Source organism: Bufo gargarizans, chromosome 3 (genome assembly GCF_014858855.1).
Source record: "Bufo gargarizans isolate SCDJY-AF-19 chromosome 3, ASM1485885v1, whole genome shotgun sequence".
Lineage (NCBI taxonomy): Eukaryota > Metazoa > Chordata > Amphibia > Anura > Bufonidae > Bufo > Bufo gargarizans.
The window spans coordinates 567,235,378-567,257,969 of record NC_058082.1 but is presented as its reverse complement, the minus strand read 5'-3'; the positions used below and the strand labels follow the sequence as shown (position 1 = coordinate 567,257,969).

Here is a 22,592-nt window from a genome sequence, read left to right as displayed (position 1 = left end):
CTTAACACTAGGAACTAGACAGGCTAGTGACCGAGATTGCTCAGGCGCCTTCCTGGGGCACCAAGTGCCTTTAAATACTTCCTGCAACCCGGCCATAGGCTCGGGAGATGGAGGGCGTGTACGTCCTGCGAGATACACCCGTGCACGCCCCCTAACAACCGGTGCAGGACTCGAGCAGGAAGTAAGCTCTGGCATGGAACACAGATACAACAATTAAGCTACGTGCTGCCTGCGCATGGCAGTAGGAGGAAAAGATTGAGCCTGTCCCCCCTGCCTGCAGGTAGGGGCAGCAGCGCTGGCACGGACCGCTGGGCTAACAATGACCTATCTGCGCAGGTCAGCTGTTTGAGGTGACGGCACGCGCAGTGTGCACGTGCCGTCTCTCTTCCTGCTCTCCGTTGTATGTCTATAGTACAGCAGCAGCAGACAGGAAGAGAGAAGGTAGACGGCACGTGCGCACTGCATGCAACATCTCATAAAGCTGATCGGCGGGGTGCTGGGTGTCAGACGAGATTATGACGTATTGGGGCCTTGTGCTGCATAGGGCCTAGTTTGGAAGCCAAAGATTAGACCGTACTGGAGCGGGGATATTTTGTAGGATGCCCCACATGGCCAGGACCTGACTCTCTTTGAAGCATTCCTAAATATCTTGCAATATAATGAGCAGTTTCTGCCACAAGGTTTGACATTTGACCTCTTATTCAAAATCGGTCCAGTGCTTGACTATTTTAACACCATATTGGCCCAAATATACATCCCTGAAAAATTGGTCTCTGTAGAGGCGTCCCTTTAAATTCTGCTAGTGCTGGCCCCAAAGTATGGATTTAAAATGTAAAGCCGTGGGAGAATAACTCAAGGACAGCCACAGGCTTAGAGACCATGAAGAAAAGGGTAGGAGGACTGACCCCTCCGCCCCATTGCTAGGAGTGGTGAGAACATTGTGTGGGGTTTGATGCACTCACTGCTGGTCCAGGGTTACCAGTGGATAACTTCTAGATGCCTCAGTTCCTCAGAGGAAATGCAGCGTGTGGCATTTTGCACAAAAGACAGAGAAACCTCCCATATAACACAGATTGCGCAACCACTTTGAAGGTGCGAAATTTAGTGAGAACACGGTCAAGTATAAACCAAGACTTACGGTTCCTTCTAAAAGTATTCACCACTACTCTACACCTACGCCGGCCCTATGGCTCGCCTCGGGGAGGAGACTGGAGAAGCCGGCCCTATGGCTCGCCTCGGGGAGGAGACTGGAGAAGCCGGCCCTATGGCTCGCCTCGGGGAGGAGACTGGAGAAGCCGGCCCTATGGCTCGCCTCGGGGAGGAGACTGGAGAAGCCGGCCCTATGGCTCGCCTCGGGGAGGAGACTGGAGAAGCCGGCCCTATGGCTCGCCTCGGGGAGGGGACTGGAGAAGCCGGCCCTATGGCTCGCCTCGGGGAGGAGACTGGAGAAGCCGGCCCTATGGCTCGCCTCGGGGAGGAGACTGGAGAAGCCGGCCCTATGGCTCGCCTGTATTTTGCACCTGAATTCCTCCAATAAAGAAGCCTTCTGGTTACTGCAAACCCTGACTCTCTGGACTTTCCCATTGAGGTCCACCACGCCGTACCATCCCTTCCGGAGATCAGCACCTTGTGGTGACACCTCAACAGTGTCCAGAGGACCCAGCGTAGCGTTGGGGCCACCCCCAAACCCCACAAGCAGGGGGTGGTCTCCCTTCTGCCAGCACAGCACTGCTGTGACTGCCTTTCCCTTACTTCCCACTGTTTTCAGCTCCAAACCTCACAGAACAGATAAGGAGGATAAATCGCACTTAGACAGGCAGGAGCTTCTCTGCTCTTCAAAAGATGTATAGAAGCAGTTCTTTTATCAGGCTCTGGATCTCGGCTAGCTCTGACACGCTCCACTTCCTCCCAGGCGTCTTGAGTCTGTTAGCAGAGACAGATTTTGCCTGATAACAGGCAGTGGACTGCAACTTAGGGACCTTAGTGGCCATAACTTTACAGATTTTTTTCAGATGCAGGCAGATGTTTTAAAAAGGAGTGATTTTAGAAATTAGCTACTTAAACCATTCTCTATTAGGCTACTTTCACACTAGCGTTATTCTTTTCCGGTATTGAAATCCGGAAAAGGGTCTCAGTATAGGAAAAAAAAAAACGCATCAGTTTTGTCCTAATGCATTCTGAATGGAAAGCAATCGGTGCATCAGGATGTCTTCTGTTCCATCCCTTGTATGGCCAAAATCCTGGAACAATACTGCACTTGCTGCATTCGGCATTAATTTCCATAGAGATGTATCAAAGAAGACTTTATTATCATTGCAATTCACATCATAATCGCAACGAAATGCGTTTCCTAGCTCGCAAGTTTCCAGCTGCAATGCACAGGATTACATACTAAGTAGTGTGTGGATATCAAAACAAAAGATACATACAAACCCATAATATACTAAATAATCACTTCTCCGCCAGCCGACCCACCCACCGCCATTAAACACTTGATCATATAATCCAATCACCCAAAGCTTGAGAAAATTTCTATACATACTGTGCATAGCAAAACCCAAATACTATTCTACTACCTAAAGTGGCAGTGTGCAAAACACCAACACAAGTGTCCGCGCGCCGGTGCAAAACACCAACACAAGTGTCAGCGCGCGGGTGCAAAACACCAACACAAGTGTCAGCGCGCGGGTGCAAAACACCAACACAAGTGTCAGCGCGCGGGTGCAAAACACCAACACAAGTGTCAGCGCGCGGGTGCAAAACACCAACACAAGTGTCAGCGCGCGGGTGCAAAACACCAACACAAGTGTCAGCGCGCGGGTGCAAAACACCAACACAAGTGTCAGCGCGCGGGTGCAAAACACCAACACAAGTGTCAGCGCGCGGGTACAAAACACCAACACAAGTGTCAGCGCGCGGGTGCAAAACACCAACACAAGTGTCAGCGCGCGGGTGCAAAACACCAACACAAGTGTCAGCGCGCGGGTGCAAAACACCAACACAAGTGTCAGCGCGCGGGTGCAAAACACCAACACAAGTGTCAGCGCGCGGGTGCAAAACACCAACACAAGTGTCAGCGCGCGGGTGCAAAACACCAACACAAGTGTCAGCGCGCGGGTGCAAAACACCAACACAAGTGTCAGCGCGCGGGTGCAAAACACCAACACAAGTGTCAGCGCGCGGGTGCAAAACACCAACACAAGTGTCAGCGCGCGGGTGCAAAACACCAACACAAGTGTCAGCGCGCGGGTGCAAAACACCAACACAAGTGTCAGCGCGCGGGTGCAAAACACCAACACAAGTGTCAGCGCGCGGGTGCAAAACACCAACACAAGTGTCAGCGCGCGGGTACAAAACACCAACACAAGTGTCAGCGCGCGGGTACAAAACACCAACACAAGTGTCAGCGCGCGGGTACAAAATACCAACACAAGTGTCAGCGCGCGGGTACAAAATACCAACACAAGTATCAGCGCGTGGGTACAAAATACCAACACAAGTGTCAGCGCGCGGGTACAAAATACCAACACAAGTATCAGCGCGCATATGCAGAGTTAAACAACAACCCTATTTGCTGAAATAACCTCTTCCTCAATCTGTTTGTGCTTTAAGGGTCCTCTAGGGTCCGGGGTCATTTCCTGGGTGAGTGCGGTTTCAGATTATACTGCCGACCCTTTCATACAGGCAGCGTACACATATCCAGCCTCAGCAGCTCAACAGCCACAATTCTCTGACTATTCTGCCTCCTACAATTACTGTACCAAACCGTAATGCAGAGAGAATCCTCCATGAGACGGGAGCCGAGCGTTCGCCAGTGTCCTCAGTGAGTGGGCCTTCATGTCGACTCTTGTGATATGAAGCCCCAGAAACCTCATCACTTTCTACCTCCTCACCGTCCTCCGACTCTTCTGCTATACTGAGGTCCAGGTTACTCTCTGAGCACCACCTGATTAGACTCTGGACGTCTCCCTGTAACAACTCTCATCATTCTCTGATATCAATCCCATAACGGTGGTGTCCTCAACTAATTTCCCTGTGGTGTTAGATGAGTAGATATGGTGACCACAGCCAGACTGAGGACACCTGGATTTAATATTAAAGTAGCTGACTCGCGGCCTCCCATCTTTACTCTAAGCCAAGCTTCTCGAAAAACTTCTGAGGTTAGGGTTAACCCTAAGCAGGACTAAAATCAATGCCTTACACCCTGGTGTGCGTATTCGGTTTTCCACATGAGGCAGGGCAGAATGGAGCGCTACTGATCTTCATCCTCCTCTTGGGCACTGGAATAATGGTAGAAGCCTTCGTTCTGGGACTGTTTTCCAGCTGCAGTGAGAGATGAAACTCCTACTGATCAGCGCCAGACTGTACATTTGTGGACAAAAGTTTTGAGAATTACATAAATATTGGAAAAGTTGCTGCTTAGGTTTTTATAATAGCAATTTGCATCTACTCCAGAATGTTATGACGAGGGATCAGATGAATTGCATAGTCCTTCTTTGCCATGAAAATTAACTTAATCCCAAAAAAAAACTTTCCACTGCATTTAATTGCTGTCATTAAAGGACCTGCTGAGATCATTTCAGTAATTGTCTTGTTACCTCAGGTGAGAATGTTGACGAGCACAAGGCTGGAGATCATTATGTCAGGCTGATTGGGGTAAAATGACTTGACCTGTTAAAAGGAGGGTGATGCTTGAAATTATTGTTCTTCCATTGTTAACCATGGTGACCTGCAAAGAATCGCGTGCAGCCATCATTGCGTTGCATAAAAATGGCTTCACAGGCAAGGACATTGTGGCTACTAAGATTGCACCTCAATCAACAATTTATAGGATCGTCAAGAACTTCAAGGAAGGAGGTTCAATTCTTGTTAAGAAGGCTTCAGGGCGTCCAAGAAAGTCCAGCAAGCGCCAGGCTAGTCTCCTAAAGAGGATTCAGCTGCGGGATCGAACTGCCACCAGTGCAGCGCTTGCTCGGGAATGGCAGCAGGCAGGTGTGAGCGCATCTGCACGCACAGTGAGGCGAAGACTTGTGGAAGATGGCCTGGTGTCAAGAAGGGCAGCAAAGAAGCCACTTCTCTCAAAAAAAAAACATCAGGGACAGATTGATCTTCTGCAGAAAATATGGTGAATGGACGGCTGAGGACTGGGGCAAAGTCATATTCTCCGATGAAGCCTCTTTCCGATTGTTTGGGGCATCAGGAAAAAGGCTTGTCCGGAGAAGAAAAGGTGAGCGCTACCATCAGTCCTGTGTCATGCCAACAGTAAAGCATCCTGAGACCATCCATGTGTGGGGTTGCTTCTCATCCAAGGGAGTGGGCTCACTCACAATTCTGCCCCAAAACACAGCCATGAATAAAGAATGGCACCAAAACACCCTCCAACAGCAACTTCTTCCAACAATCCAACAACAGTTTGGTGAAGAACAATGCATTTTCCAGCACGATGGAGCCCCGCGCCATAAGGCAAAAGCGACAACTAAGTGGCTCGGGGACCAAAACGGTGACATTTTGGGTCCATGGCCTGGAAACTCCCCAGATCTTAATCCCATTGAGAACTTGTGGTCAATCCTCAAGAGGCGGGTGGACAAACAAAAACCCACTAATTCTGACAAACTCCAAGAAGTGATGATGAAAGAATGGGTTGCTATCAGTCAGGAATTGGCCCAGAAGGTGATTGAGAGCATGCCCAGTCGGATTGCAGAAGTCCTGAAAAAGAGGGGCCAACACTGCAAATACTGACTCTGCATAAATGTCATGTAATTGTCGCTAAAAGCCTCTGAAACGTATGAAGTGCGAGTAATTATATTTCACTACATCACAGAAACAACTGAAACAAAGATCTAAAAGCAGTTTAGCAGCAAACTTTGTGAAAACTAATATTTGTGTCATTCTCAGAACTTTTGGCCACGACTGTAGAATGTGGACTCCATCCGGCCCAGTGACCTGGTAACATCGGCTTTCTCCGTGATGGAAACCAGTTTGCTCTGATCTTCTTTATGTGCCAGTAACATTTCAACCTCTCCTCCTCTTTCCACGCTGCTATCAAAGCGTTCTAAGAACTGGTTTGATGTATGAGGAAACCCAGGGTCCAAACTGACAACCCATATCTCCCTTATAATCAGTACCAACCCTAATTCCCTTCCACCTACTCCATGAATTCTTCATCCTGACACCTTTTGTCAGTTCTCTGGGCTTCTGTATAAGGTAGCACATCCCCAGACTTGTAGGCAGCATCTCTTCCCCCCATCAGGACCTGCACACTGCTATTATATATCTTAATAACCTTATTTTTAACGACTACATCCCTCCACAAGGCTGCACAGTCTAAGATCGCTGACTGATACCCTCCAGTCCTTCCCCGGTGAAGAAATGTCCTAGTGCGTACGGTTATTGGATATATCGTTTCCATGGTTACGACCACCCTGCAACTATGGCCAGGTGGATGTTTGGTAAAAATCCCGAAAAATTAAAAGACCCTGGACATAGAATACCCTAGACCCTAACTCTAACCAGCCGTTCATTTTATCCGTAGGGATGGGACTGATTGTATCGTAGGGTTGGTTCTATGAGTACTTTTGGGGCAGTTTTTTTCAGAAGGATTGGTTTTACCAGTTGGATTGGGACTAGTTATGTTTGTGGAGTTGTTTATATCAGTCAGGTAGAGGATAGGGTTTTTCCAGGTATCGAATTTTCGATACCCATTCAATACTTTTGTCTGGTATCGACCTCAATACCGGGATTTGAAAGTTTTCGATACTAGGATACTATCAGTGCGCTCCGTGTTCTCAGCAGCACAGGGAGGAAGGAAGCAGTCTCTCCCTCCCCCTGTGCCGCTGCCACCAATGAGGAGAGAGGGGCGGGCACACTGTGCCACCAATGAGGAGAGAGGGCGGGCGCACTGCGACCAATGAGGAGAGAGGGGCGGGCGCACTGTGCCACCAATGAGAGAGGGGCGGGCGCACTGTGCCACCAATGAGAGAGGGGCGGGCGCACTGAGCCACCAATGAGGAGAGAGGGGTGGGTGCACTGCGCCACCAATGATTTAATACTGGGGAGGGCGCACTGCGCCACTAAGTTACCGTTTAATACAAATACAGAAGGCTGGGTGCAGAATCGCATAGCCGTCGTCCAGCCTCTATGAAAGGAAGCTGTGATCAGTGGCAGTTAACCCCAGGGGTTAACTGCCGCTGATCGCAGCTTCTTGTCATAGAGGCTGGACGACGGCTATGTGATTCTGCTACCGCCACCCACCTCCTGTATTAAACGTTAATTATCATTGGTGGCGCACTGCGCCCTCCCCAGTATTTAATTATTGGTGGCGCAGTGCAACCCCCCCCAGTATTAAAATCGTTGGTGGCCGGGGCCACGGGTCCCTTCCCCTCCTCCTCTTTGGTGGTGCAGTGGCAGCTTCTGATCGGAGCCCCAGCAGTGTAATCGCGGGGCTCCGATCAGTTACCATGGCAGCCAGGACACTACTGAAGACGTCCATGGTAATCTCCCTGCTGCTGTGTGTACTTTGCACCGGGCAGCTGGGAGACTGTGCCGTCCTATTCACCCTAAGGGCCCTTTCACATGAGCGAGTTTTCCGCGCGGGTGCAATGTGTGACGTGAACGCATAGCACCCGCACTGAATCCTGACCTATTCATTTCAATAGGTCTGTACATGAGCGTTTTTTTCACGTATGAGTCCTGCGTTGTGTGAAAATCGCAGCATGTTCTATATTCAGCTTTTTTCACGCAGCCCTGGCCCCATAGAAGTGAATGGGGCTTCAGTAAAAAATGCATTGCACCCGGAAGCACGTGCGGGTGCGATGCGTTTTTCACTGGTGGTTGCTAGGAGATGTTGTTTGTAAACCTTCAGTTTTTTATCACGCGCGAAAAACGCATCAAAACGCATTGCACCGGCGCGGGAAAAACTGAACAAGTGAACGCAATCACAGACGCAACTGACTGAACTTGCTTGCAAAATGGTGCGAGTCCCTGAACACATCCGGAGCCGATCCGTCACGCCCGTGTGAAAGGAGCCTAATAGAGCTCTGTCAGGGGGAACAGGACAAGGGAGAAAAAGTGTAAAAAAACACACCAAAATATTAAGTTTAAATCACCCCTTTCCCAATTTGACATGTAGTAAAAGGCTGACATGTCAGCCTGCATTTGTGGGAGGGGCGTAGGCTCGCTTAAAAGGGAGCACGCCCCCTCCTTCACTTGCGTGCGTTTTCGGTGCCATCTCCCACCACGAGCGTCACGCCCTCCCTCACAGCGCGCCATCTCAGGTAAGTAGGGCTCCTCTGGTCCACCGTCGCACTCGTCGGACTAACTGGGTAAGTGCTCCCCTCCTTCCGCTTCTTCGCTCCTTACCCCGCGCCCTCTTCGGTTCCCACGATTCCCCACTCAGCTCCCAGCCGGGCTGCGCCGCACTTCCTGCTTGACCAGGGTCACGTGGGACGCTAGGTCTGGGGTTGGCGGCTCGGCCCCTGGTTGCCCCGGCAACGAGCTCGCGTCCCCGGCTTCCACCCACGTGACCTCGGCGCTGGCGGGTGCCGCGCGGCGTTCGCTACTCCCGTCATGGCGCCAGTTCAATCCATGGCCCCGGCGCCCTTGGCATGGGGGGCGGAGCCGGCGAGGTGATGGGGCACTCAATGTGGCCGCGCCATCCGGTCCCCGGCTGTTCTCAGGCCGGGGGCGGCATTCCGGCCATGAAGGCCCTTGGGTGTGCAGGCAGATTCTCCATGCGGCGTCTCCGTTGCCTCAGCAACGGTGTCGGCACCCCGCCCTGCAGCATGCCTTGAGCGCCCCCTCCTGGCTGGCGGGTGTCATTACCGTTAATCATAATCGGGGGGGTATCTGAAGAATGGCTTGTCTCATGGTAGGGCAATTGTGGTATTGAGGCTATTAAGCCCCGCAGGTCGTAGCACGGTTGGCAAGGAATTGGGGTCAATCAGCGCCCCCTTCTGGCTTGCGGGTGTCTTTTCAAAAAAAAATAAAAAATGGTTTGTTATTGTTGACTGTGAGGACGCGTGCAGGTCCGCGGTTCTCCCCCTCACGGCATCTAAATTCTTTTCTGAACCACAGGTGCTACGCCTTTTTCGGTGCGCATCAACCAGTTTTTGCTCTCACTCGATCCAGTCCGAGCCAACCGTCGCTCTGTCACTTCGCAATCCACGGATTTTTGGTAAAATACCATTGTTCTTACCACACTTCTTTAGTGCACGTAGCTAGGCAACTTCCTTGGTTCTTCTCACCCACGGGTAGGGTCACTTTCAGTCACTGGTTGTCTCGTCATGTACCAAGTCACGTTCATCACCATGCCGGCGGCACTTTCATCTCAGTTGGCTGTTTGGGGCAGGCCTATGGATCGATGGACGGCACGGTCAGGCTTCGCCTCTGGCCTTCCTACGGCCGCACCCTGCCAGGCATCCGCTCCTCCGTCCATCATAGGCCTGTCACTTTCAGACTTGTGCTTTGGACCATTTGCAGCCTGCGCCTTCCCAGGCCGTGCAAAGGTCTCATCCGGTGCCTGTCATGTTCATAGCTCACGTCAATTTCCGTCCGGGTGTCTGTCACACTCATGCTGCTCACTCTTGTCATGCATCATCTGTCATCAGGTCACGCCTCAGGCTTACGTATGTTCTTTTTCATTGTATTCCATTGCCGTTATTTTTTGTTTTTCATAATCTGTTGCCTGTTACGCTTCAGGCTTACGTTTGTTTTTTATAATCTGCGGCCTGTTACGCTTCAGGCTTACGTTTTTCTTCCAGGTTGGGTGCCTGTCTCGGTTCAGGCTTAAGTTTATTTGTTATCTGTTGCCTGTTACGGTTCAGGCTTACGTTTTTTTGTTTTTCATAATCTGTTGCCTGTTACGCTTCAGGCTTACGTTTTATTTTCTGTTTTTAATCTGTGGCCTGTTACGCTTCAGGCTTACGTTTTCCTTTCCAGGTTGGCTACCTGTTACGTTTCAGGGTTAAGTTAATTTGTTATCCGTTGCCTGTCACGCTTCAGGCTTATGTATTTCATTTATCATCATCTACTACCTGTTACGTTTCAGGCTCACGTACCAAAAACCCCGCGATTGTTATCTCTCACAGGTCAGGCTCTCGTCGCTAACGTACCATGACTGTCATCTGTCATTTTTGCCCATTCTGCACCAGGCTTACGTTCATGGTTTATTTTGCAAACTGTTGCGTATCAGCGTTGCATTGTTATTTACCAATTCTATCGCTTATTACGTTTTCAGACTCGTTCCATTTGTTTCGTCGGTACTAATCCAGGTTTGATGTTCTTTAAAAAAATAAATAAAAATAAAATCACGGCCTGGTAGCTTGTACGTCACTGCACACCTTAGTCTGGCATGGTCCTCCACAGTAACGCCCGTTTTTGTAGAACTAGGCACTCGCCACCTTAAACTCTTCATTCACCAGTCACGCCTCGGGTGTCGCCTCTCAGTACGGGGCCTCCAGCTCAGCTCTTTTTTGGTTTGTCACCTCACAGCTGCAGCATGTCGCATATCTCCAACATCGAGGAGGCCCCATCCGTTCCCGAGACACCCGCATCCGAGCAGCCCAGCTCCTCATCACTAAGGAGTTGGACTATTGCAAAGTTGATTGCGGAACTAAACAGAAGGGGGATTCAACACCCGGCTTCCGCCCGGAAAGCTGAATTATATAGGCTGCTCATGGCAGAACCGGCTGCCCCGGACTTGGAGCAAGTCTCTATGTCCACATTGCAGGTGTCACTGACGCAGCTGCACGCCATGATGAACACTATTGCCTCCTCAGTCTCGGACGTGCAGTCCAGACTCCTGGCTGTCGAGTCTCATCAGGGGCTGGCATCCGTCCATCCAGGGTCTCCTTTGCCTGTAGCCTCCACTTCCGTGCTCGTTCCCCCAGGTAGGGTCCCTTGCGCACCTGAGGTAGCTCCTGCATACTTCATCCCTAGCAGCATTAAAAAGGACATTCTAGAGGGCAAGGACGTCAATCTGGCGTCCATCCTAATAGCTACCCATGACACGATAGAGAGCAAGACCATAGCTTGCGGCGACATGTCAGTCGTCCTCAAAGCTAGGGATCCCCACCTCAACAGAAAGTTATCCATTACGGAGTTTGTCCTGGCGTTTAGCTTGTTCAGGGACGTCATCTGTTCTGTCCATCCTGAGAGGCGGGAGGAGTTAGATACATATCTTTACAGGGTCACGGACTTGGGCCACAAGTACGGTGGGCACGCTTTCTACGATTACCATCGCTCCTTTTCAGCCAAAGCGGCCGCCGCGCTGGTTCAATTCCAGCATATCACGAACTGGGCCGCTATGGACATGGAGCTCTTTTGCCGGCATTTCGCAGGGCTCAGGGCCCCAGCATGCGCCTCTTGCCAATCAATTGCCCACTCCGCAGAGTGGTGCCCCAACTCAGGTCCCTCCACGTCCCAGGGCAGGTCCCTCCCCGGCAGCTCTGGGGCCCTTCAGCGGTCTGGCCCATCCACAGACAAGCTAGGGCGGCCGATAGTGTTCCTGGGCAACAGCCAGGTGTGTAATAACTTTAATCAAAATGCGTGTTATTACAACAAATGCAGGGCCCTTCACGTTTGCGCGGGCTGTTTCAGGGCTCACCCCCAGTTGGCTTGTCCTCAAAGGTCCAGGCCATCCTGACTAAGCGGGGTCAATGTGGTTCTGCTAGCATCCCTGCTACAGAATCATCACAACCCTCAGTTCGTGCAGTTCCTGGTTTCCGGGTTCACAGCAGGTTTCCACACAGGCCTGATAGCTCTCCCACAAGCTTCTTGGGAAGGGCCCAACCTGCTGTCGGCAACCAGTGATCCTGAGCCGGTGGGTGCGCTGATCAGGTCTGAAGTAGAAAAGGGGTTCCTCATCGGCCCCTTTTCCTTCATACCCTTTGACCTTTGGAGGATAAACCCCGTGGGCATCGTGTCCAAGCAGTTCACTAATAAAAAACGCTTAATTTATGATTTGTCTGCTCCACATGGCTCCAGCACACCCAGTCTGAATTCTTTGGTGCCCTCCGAGGAGTTTTCAATGAGCTACGCCACCATAGATGAAGCCATTCAGTTGATCCTCAAAGTAGGTCGGGGGGCATGGTTGGCAAAGGCGGACATCGCCGATGCTTTTAAATTACTGCCCATTCATCCACAGCTCTGGAGGTTCTACGGCATCCGGTGGGAAGATCAGTATTTCTTTGCCAATCGCCTAACGTTCGGGTCCAAGAGCAGCCCCTGGCTGTTCGACCAGTTCGCCCAGGCATTGCATTGGATCCTGGTCAACCACTGCGGTTGCCCTCTGGTCATCCATTACTTGGATGACTTTCTGTTAATCGAAAGCCCAGACTGCCGGCCAAGCAAGCTCCAGGCGCTGCTTCAGCTGTTTGCCCAACTCAACGTCCCGGTGGCATCCTCCAAAACAGAAGGCCCGGCGACGGTAATCACCTTCTTGGGCATAATCCTGGACACAGGGAGGATGGAAGCCAGGTTGCCAGCTGAAAAGTTGGTAAAAATCAGGGAGGCCATTGCCAGGTCAGCAGGTAGCAGGACTTGCACCAAGGTAGAGTTGCAGTCCCTGCTAGGCATGCTCAATTTCGCCACCAGAGTCATGCCCCAGGGCAGGGCCTTCATGTCCAGACTCCTGCAGCTACTCCCTTCTGCCCCCGAGCAAGACAGTCTCGTCACCTTGGACACCCAAGCCTTGGCTGATCTGGCCATGTGGCAGGACTTCATGGCCTCATGGAATGGAGTCTCCTTGTTCATACCTCAGCCGGGTCCAGCTTCCACATTGGTTTTTTCGGACGCCGCCGCCTCCAGAGGTTTCTCGGCGATCTGTGGAAACCAATGGTTTGCGGGTGCCTGGCCAGCAGAGGTGTCATCCGCTAGAGCCGCGTTGAAATCATCCCCCTTGTTGGAAGTTTACCCGATTGTAGCAGCAGCCCAGGTTTGGGGCAGTACGTGGGCCAACTCTTCAGTGGTGTTTGTAACCGACAATCAGACAGTGGTGGACATAGTCACCAGGGGCAGATCACAGTCTCCCCAGATCATGTCCTTTGTCCGCAGGTTAGTCTGGCTTTCATTGGAACATAACTTCCATGTGGCATGCAGACACATTCAAGGAGTACATAATGTGGCCGCAGACGCCTTGTCCCGCTTTAATTTCAAAACTTTCTTTCAGGTCATGCCAGAGGCAGACCGTGTGGGGCTATCTCCTCCGATGTACCAAAATCTGGTGATGGATTAAACTTTCTCATTGATTCAGCTAAATCTTTGATGCAGGAGTCTTTATCTCGTAACACTGCCAGAAACTACAGGACCGCATGGAACACCTTCAACAGGTTCACGGGTCTGCATCCGAGACGAGACACCGATAAGACCACGTACATCACAGCTTTCATTGCCTACTGTCACAAGGATCTCAAGCTATCCTTCAACACCATCAAATTGTACTTGTCCGGGGTCCAACATTTCTCCATGTTAGAAGACCCCGAAAGCAGGTCGGTTTTCCTTTCCCAAGCAGTCAGGGCAACCCTCAGGGGCGTTCAGAAAAGCAACCACGTGGCCATCCCGTCCAGGCAGCCTGGTGTCAGGGGATTTGTTTAGAAAGCTTTCCTCCTCCCTAGACGCCTTTCCTTTTGGGCTCCTTTCCAGCACAGTCATCAAAGCAGCAATGTACCTCGGTTTCTACGGGTTCTTAAGACCCGGCGAATTCACCCGCAGTTCAGCCAGGGCCAAGGGTTTAACCAGGGGTCAGCTGGCATGGCACGACGACCATTTCTCCTTATACCTCCTCACGTCCAAAACCATGCAGGTAGGTCCACCGGTGGAGGTACGGTTCTACCAATCTGCCAACGCTTGGTGCCCGGTCCAGGTGCTCGGGAGTTTGCTAGCAGCCCTGGGAGACGCAAGCCCAGACAGCCCGTTGCTCCCGTTCCAGGCCTTGGCCCTCACGACCTCCCAGTTCATCTCGCACGTGCGCACCCTGGCTTCGGGCTTGGGTTTCGACCCAAAGGCCATTTCAGGGCACTCCTTCCGTATTGGGACAGCATCCGCGGCTTCAAAGCATAACGTTCCCGGCCACGTCATCCGGAGAATGGGCCGCTGGCGCTCCTCTTGCTTCACTCGCTACATACCGAACCCCCAAGCCGAAATTTCACAGGCTTTTCACAGTTTGGTACTGTAATTGATCATTGCAATAAAGGTTCTCTCTTCCTACTCAGGTGTGGTTTTTGCCCCCTTTAGGTCTACCCTCGGCATGGCTAAGGGCACACCTCCAGCCATTTTAGTCAAGTAAACAGGTTCCTCTCTGACAGGTTCCCGGTTCGTCATAGCGCTTGCTCTCGGCTGTAGCCTCGACCACAAGTAGTAAAAGGCTGACATGTCAGCCTGCATTTGTGGGAGGGGCGTAGGCTCGCTTAAAAGGGAGCACGCCCCCTCCTTCACTTGCGTGCGTTTTCGGTGCCCCACCCTCCCTCTCCTTTTTCTCTCCTTACTCATCAGGGTATGCCCCCTTTTAGGTCTACCCTCGGCATGGCTAAGGGCACACCTCCAGCCATTTTAGTCAAGTAAACAGGTTCCTCTCTGACAGGTTCCCGGTTCGTCATAGCGCTTGCTCTCGGCTGTAGCCTCGACCACAAATAAAATAAATAAACCTATAACGTATCGCCACGTCCGAAAAGTCCAAACTATTAAAATATTTGTAAAAAATCTCCTGTGCGGTGAACCCTCTAAAAATAAAAACTGCGTGGTTCGGCATTTTTTTTGTTGTTGCCTTGTCTCCCCAAAAAATAGGATAGTACTGTTTGATTATGGGCCGGACGTTCCATAAAATGTCTAAAGCATGCGGCTTTTTTTTTGGGTGGTTTTAATTTATTTTGCGTGTTATCGAGTATCGCAATACTTTTTTATTGTATTGAAACCGAATAAAACATTTTATATCGAAACAACCCTAGTAGAGGATGGTTATCCCAGTAGGGTTAGTGATATGAGTAGGTTTAGGGCTGGTTATGTCTTTGGGCTTATATCACTAGATTTATGGCTGGTTATGTTGGTTATCTCAGTAGGTTTGGGGCTGGTTATGTCTGTGGGCTTATATCACTAGATTTATGGCTGGTTATGTCGGTAAGGTTGGTTATGTTGGTTATCTCAGGTTATGTCGGTAAGGTTGGTTATCTCAGTAGGTTTGGGGCTGGTTATGTCTGTGGGCTTATATCACTAGATTTATGGCTGGTTATGTCGGTAAGGTTGGTTATGTTGGTTAAGTCGGTAAGGTTGGTTATCTCAGTAGGTTTGGGGCTGGTTATGTCGGTAAGGTTGGTTACATCACTAGGTTTATGGTTGATTATGTCACTTGTGGTACATGACGATTTGTTCCTGTCGTCTCATTAGGTTGAAGACTGGAAGGTGCAGGTCTGCAGTGATGTTCGTCTTTTCCTCTCCATTCACCAGGATGAACGCTTTTCTGGTCGAGCTGTTGCTCGTATCTTCCACGGGATAGGTAAGTGACTTCCTTGTTTTAAGTTATTTTGAGGACACACCCAATTTACACTGTTATACAAGCCGTCCACTGACTACGTTACATTGTATCACAGGGTCAGATCTTCAGTGTTGTCCCAGGAAAAGATTTGCAGAAATGTCAGGAGTGCACTGACTTCTGTGAGACGCTGTATATAGGGGTGCACTGACTTCTGTGAGACGCTGTATATAGGGGTGCACTGACTTCTGTGAGACGCTGTATATAGGGGTGCACTGACTTCTGTGAGACGCTGTATATAGGGGTGCACTGACTTCTGTGAGACGCTGTATATAGGGGTGCACTGAGTTCGGTCAGACACTGTCTATAGGGGGGCACTGACTTCTGTGAGACACTGTATATAGGGGTGCACTGACTTCGGTCAGACGCTGTATCCGTGCAGACCATCTCCTGTCCTCATAGGTCTTTTGCCTATTGATACCTTGGAACCATCAGTCCAGTTTGTTTCACAGAGGATTGTCTTGACTGGTGGCCCATGTAACTGTGGCCCCAATGCCATGTTATGTGTCCCCGCCATCCCAATTTTAGGGTCTCCTTTCTGCTCAGTATTGCACTCCACATCCTCCACCATCTGCAGCTTGAACTCAATGTCCTTTTCTGACCCTGCTATGTAGGAAGAGCTGAGACGGGGAAGCATTTCAAACCCTTTCTGCCATTTCTATGAACTGCAGCGGAGAAGTCTATACTTATGGGATGGTCCTCTGGAGTGGGGCAGTGGGGACCACCATTCTCCTGGTCAGTGGAACGCCAGCCTATCAGATGAGATTGCCCTAGGAAGTGCCGCAATCCAACAGTGTGGTCCTTGGAACAAAACAGCTCTCCTTGGTCCAGGCTGGTACATTGTAGCAAACCCTTTGTGTGACCAGCATGGCCTACGCCTTCCACCAGTGTTTGAGAATAGTGGCGCAGAGCGCTGGATCGGTACAGGAATGGCAGACTCCAGCGCATGGACAGGGCTACCGCTGACTGCCTCTCCTTACTGCGCACTCTGAGAGGCCTCGGGTCCAGCCGTATGTCTGGGGCACTGACCCTCAGATATTCTTCTCGCCATCATCAGAACCGCCATCCTGCCTGAACTGATTTGCTTTTCACTTCTTATGAAATGAAAAGAAGAAATCAGAAAATAACCCGCTGAGTGTTGTGGGTATGCTGTGCCGGGAGGGCAGCTGTCTCATCTATTGTCTTTTATGGGGGAGGGTTGGGGACATGTTCCTTAAAGGGGTTGTCCCATGAAAATGATTCTACAGTTTCCACACCGGCCCCCATTTAGCACAGCCACTGACATGTATCTGTACAGCGCCACCTGCTGTTTGTTCTTTTTCTATTTCTTTGTCCTGTTCACTGAGGTGGCCGCACATGCTCAGTTTCATCTTTCAGCTGCCTCCTGAGTTGTGATTTGGAGAGAATGGACACGCCCCCTGAGCTGTAGCAGAAAGGACACTCCCCCTGAGCTGCCAGCTTGAAAAAAATCTAGCAGAGCAATAAATGGGGAGATCTCTGGATCCATGGGAGGTCCAGGGCTGGTTCTAGCGTGGTCAGAAATAGGTTGTCATGTACCATATGATGCCCGATTTTCATTTTTTACATTAGTCATGGCAGAACCCTTTAGAGATCAGTGTCTAGAGCAGGGGAGCCATGTCCATCACATTGATATCACTAGAAGTGTTGTGGTCATGCTCGGTGGCCGGTGGCGAGCTCTTCCTGTATCCTTCTAACTTCTATGTAGAAAGTATAGTGAGCACGCTCTGTAACCTTTGCAGAAGTCACTTATGATGGTTCCATTAGGGTTGAGCGAATCGAGCTTCGGATCAAACATCCGGTCGATTCGTTGCTGTGTAGCTGAATTCGTTTCAGCTGAAGTTGTGCGAGACTTCGGTGAATAAAATTGGTAATCACTTCTGCGTCTTTAAGAACATTTTAAAATGGAAAACCGCAGTTGGGTTTGGTACCGTGGTACCATCCAGTACCAAACTCCACTTCGGATTCCGAATTTTAAATGTTTTTAAAGATGCAGAAATGAATTCCGAATCCATTCACCGAAGTCTTGCACATCTTCAGCGGAAACAAATCTATGATCCGAAGCTCGAGTCTCGGAAGACTAGAAGCTCCACCAGATTTAATCCTGTCTATATGGAGATGTCCAGGGGCCTCCTGCCCCGGCGCCATCATTATAGGCTGTGCAGGAGGATCGGAGTGATCACAGGGCATTAGATCTAGTGACCTATTCCCAAATGATGACTGTTCTGTAGTCAACCAGGGTCCTTCACTCTGCAGAGCCGGGATCTGGACAGGCAGGACTAGTAATGTTGTCTTTGTCCCACAGGCAGTCCGTGTTACCCCGCACAGATTTATGGAAGAGATCGCAGATTTTGGAGGAAATACCTACACTTGGATTTTAACAAAGTCATGCTGCTTTGTAAGGATGAAATTATCAGACTGAAATAACTGTGGGGCAGCATGGAATGGTCCTGCTGAGCGGGCGGTGGAGTTCCGGGTGGTCTGCAGTATTTTATAGTAATTATAAGGCAGAAACTTTCTATTTATTTGTGTTATTTCTAATAAACTGAGAAACAAGGACTCTGCTCTCATTTACCAAAAAAACGCCGGGGCCTTCAGCAGGAGGAGCAGGCCAAGGTGGCTCTGGGGGTGAAGTGCTAGGAGCTCTGTGTCCCACTTGATCCTGGCAGTGGGAGGCCAGTGGGCTCTGCACACCTGCAGTCTTTGCATCTGACATCAACTGCTGCTTCTGTGCCACTGGTTACTGTGCGCGCGCGCTAGTAACCCGCGCTGTGTAGTGTACTCTACAGAGGCCACTAGTGACCCGCACTGTGTAGTGTACTCTACAGAGGCCACTAGTGACCCGCGCTGTGTAGTGTACTCTACAGAGGCCACTAGTGACCCGCGCTGTGTAGTGTACTCTACAGAGGCCACTAGTGACCCGCACTGTGTAGTGTACTCTACAGAGGCCACTAGTGACCCGCACTGTGTAGTGTACTCTACAGAGGCCACTAGTGACCCGCGCTGTGTAGTGTACTCTACAGAGGCCACCGGTAACCCGCGCTGTGTAGTGTACTCTACAGAGGCCACTAGTGACCCGCACTGTGTAGTGTACTCTACAGAGGCCACTAGTGACCCGCGCTGTGTAGTGTACTCTACAGAGGCCACTAGTGACCCGCGCTGTGTAGTGTACTCTACAGAGGCCACCGGTAACCCGCGCTGTGTAGTGTACTCTACAGAGGCCACCGGTAACCCGCGCTGTGTAGTGTACTCTACAGAGGCCACCGGTAACCCGCGCTGTGTAGTGTACTCTACAGAGGCCACCAGTGACCCGCGCTGTGTAGTGTACTCTACAGAGGCCACCAGTGACCCGCGCTGTGTAGTGTACTCTACAGAGGCCACTAGTGACCCGCGCTGTGTAGTGTACTCTACAGAGGCCACCGGTAACCTGCGCTGTGTAGTGTACTCTACAGAGGCCACTAGTGACCCGCGCTGTGTAGTGTACTCTACAGAGGCCACTAGTGACCCGCGCTGTGTAGTGTACTCTACAGAGGCCACTTAACATCAGCTCATTCAGGTATTAACTGGAAAAGTGTTAAATAAACGCTATAAAAAAAAATAAAGAATGAGAGCGGAGCCATGCTGGGGACCAAGAATGAGGGCGGAGCCGTGCTGGGGACCAAGAATGAGGGCGGAGCCGTGCTGGGGACCAAGAATGAGGGCGGAGCCGTGCTGGGGACCAAGAATGAGGGCGGAGCCGTGCTGGGGACCAAGAATGAGGGCGGAGCCGTGCTGGGGACCAAGAATGAGGGCGGAGCCGTGCTGGGGACCAAGAATGAGGGCGGAGCCGTGCTGGGGACCAAGAATGAGGGCGGAGCCGTGCTGGGGACCAAGAATGAGTGAGGAGACCTGAATGCGCTGATCCCGAGCGCTTATAACAGACTTCCTCCACCCCAGACGCCATTCCTCCAAATGAGAGTCTTCCAACTCTGGGATATCCACCGACCACTTAACAAATGATCGCTGGATAGGAGACTCTTGCATCTTAATAATTTCGGCTTGTGCGGTTTCTCTCTCCTGGCTATTGATTCCAGTGGGCCACACTCTAAGTTCAGGGTTAAAGATTGAAACTGCTTTTCACATGCGTGCCTTAACTGGAGGAAGCTGTAAAAACTCGTCTGGGGCAACAGGAAGTCCGAACGTAGACTCTCAAAGGAGCGAAAAAACCCTTCCTGGAACAGTTGAGTTAAGTACCCAAGACCTTTCCGAGGCCAAAATTCAAAATCTGAAAGGTGTAAGAGCTCGGGGAGGTGCTTATTACGCCACAGTGGGATATACGGGGACCAGGTTTCTCCTGTTTGATTATCCATATGCGTGTCCACAAACCTCCCCCAAGCCTCCATAACCGTCACCATAGCCTCTGTATAACTCCTAGGACCCAGAGCCCCGCCTCCCCTATATACCAGGTTCGTCAGGGCCTCATATGACCCAACTAGCGCCGCCTCCAACACCACCGCTGGATTGTTGGCATCCGCCCTAATCCACCAGGATGCATACATCAAGCGTGTCGCTATGTACTAAACATACATATCTGGAAGTTGCAATCCCCCTTGTGAGTAGGAGGCTTTCAGTGTCTTTCTTGCTATTCTTGGGGTTTGGTGACACCACAGGAATCGGGACATGACTTTGTCTAAAGCATCAAAATGGGATTTAGGGATCCTCCACTGGAGCTGCTCTATACACATACAATAGTTTAGGTAACAACACCATTTTAATGATGTTAATTCTGCCTATTAGGGTCAAGAGAAGATTTTCCCAGGCTTCCAACTTTATGTGTGACGTATTCCATGGTGGGCCTCAGATTCAGATGACAGAATTGTCGAGGGTCTCTATGGATATGAATCCCCAAATAAAGGAAGCTGTCCACTACCTTCAGAGGGGACACCGGAGAGACATCTATCCCCTCTTCCACGTCCACTATGCATAGACTGGATTTAGCCCAGTTCACTCGCAATCCTGAGTATCTACCATATCTATTCACCACCTCTAGCAGGGTTTCTAAGGAAGGGCCAGGATCAGCTAAGTACACCAACAGGTCGTCTGCGTACAGCGATACCTTCTCCTGTACCCCGGCTATCGTCCATCCCTCTATCAAAGAGCTATTATTGATTAGTTGTGTGAGGGGCTCCATTATCAGGGCAAACAGCAATGGTGACAGAGGACAACCCTGTCTGGTACCCCTATACAACCTAAAGGGTCGGGAAGTAAATCCATTCACCCTGATGCGTGCTGTAGGCGCCTGATATAGCAGCTGGACCCATTTAATAAAAGAGGGAGGGAATTGAAGGCGGGACATTGTCTCCCAAATAAAGTACCACTCTACCGAGTCAAAGGCTTTCTTATTATCGAGAGACGCCAAGACCCTGGATCCCGCGTTATCATGTCTAACCTGCAAATTAGTATACAATCTCCTAAGGTTGATATCAGTTGTCTTTCCAGGCATAAAGCCCGATTGGTCGGAGGTCAATGATGGGCAGGACTACCCCACTAAGTCGCCTGGCCAGGACTTTGGCTAAAATTTTGGCGTCGGTATTCAGTAGGGAAATAGGCCTATACGACACACATTGGTCCGGAGGCTTCCCAGCTTTATGAATTACCACAATGGTAGCCTCTCCAAATGATGGAGGCAACCCACCGGATTCATAGGCGTAGTTAAACAGTTTTAGTAATCGTGCCGAATGTAAATCGACATCCAGTCCGTACCATTCGACCGGGAAGCTATCCGGACCAGGTGATTTCCCTACTGCCATATCCCCGATCGCCGCTTTGAACTCCCCTTCGTCAATAACTCCCTCTAAATACGCGCTATCTGCCTTAGCCAAAGTGTAAGGGGGATGGCTTGAAGGAAAGATCGGATCTCAGCCGGGGTCAAACTAATTTTTGAGCTATATAGACCTTCATAGAATTGGTCAAATTGCTCGCAGATATCCCTGGGCTGATATACCTTCGAGCCATCACCACAGGTAATGTGCGGGACTATCGTCTGTGGCACCTCAGTCCTGGCCAGGAAAGCCAAGGCGCTCCCGTTCTTGTCTCAGTCAGCAAACACTAGCCTTGATACAATAGCTTCTTCTGGGTATACTCTGTTAGGTGTAAAGTAAGCTTCCTCTGTGCCTCATCCCATAACCTACGACTCTACATTCGGATCTACGGTGTAAGCCTGCTCTGTCTCTACCACCTCCTTCTCCAACTTGGTCCTAGTAGCACTGAACTCCTTCCTATGCGTAGCTATCGCCTGAATCAAGGTGCCACGCAATACCACTTTAAAGGCCTCCCACTCCACTGACGGGTTAGTTGAGCCCTCATTAAATTCCCAATAGTCCTTCATACCTTGCTGCGCAGCCCAAACTACAGGCAGGACCTCCAGCCATTTACTATTGAGCCTCCATATTCTTTCAGTCAGTGCTAGGGGCTGTCTCAGAATTACCAGTAAGGGAGCATGGTCAGAAATGCCCCTTGGCAAATAGTCAGCTACCGCCAGAGAGGATAACAGGTCCCTACTAAGGAACACTAAATCAATCCGAGAGAGTGCCGCGTGAGAGGCAGAATAACAGGAGTATTGACGTATCCCCGGATGCAAATACCTCCAGCCCTCTGTTAACGCAAATACATCTGCCCAGGAACTTAACGCCTCATTATGAGTATCAGTAGGGCGAAGCCGATCCAACAACCGGTCTAGGACCGCATTGTAGTCCCCAAGCACAATCGGAGGCATCGGGGGCAAGGATGCTATGCGTTTTATAATCTCGTCCAGTATCTCCCTCCAAAAGGGGGGGGGGGGGAAACATAAACACCTACCACCAGGTAGTCAATGCCTCTGATTGCAGCATGAAGAACCACAAAACGCCCCATCGTATCAGTATGCACAGAATACGACCGGAAGGGAAGGGACTTCGCCACCAAAATTGATACACCTCTGGCTCTAGAGTTATAAACCGCGTGGTAGGCCGCACCCACCCAGGGTCTCCGCAGAGCCAGCAGTTTCCGCCCCTGCAGATGTGTCTCCTGCAATATC

General features: G+C 50.7%; 1 protein-coding gene across 1 annotated transcript in view; it reads left to right on the top strand.

Annotated features, from left to right (window-relative positions):
• Positions 1–18,089, top strand: part of RECQL4 (RecQ like helicase 4) — a 107,344-nt gene extending 89,255 nt beyond the window's left edge. Inside the window, exons 31-32 of the mRNA XM_044285889.1 lie at positions 15,376–15,484; positions 17,844–18,089. Coding sequence (XP_044141824.1) covers positions 15,376–15,484; positions 17,844–17,965 — 231 coding nt within the window. The 3' untranslated portion in view covers positions 17,966–18,089. The remainder of the gene's footprint in view (positions 1–15,375; positions 15,485–17,843) is intronic.
• Positions 18,090–22,592: the final 4,503 nt, after the last annotated feature.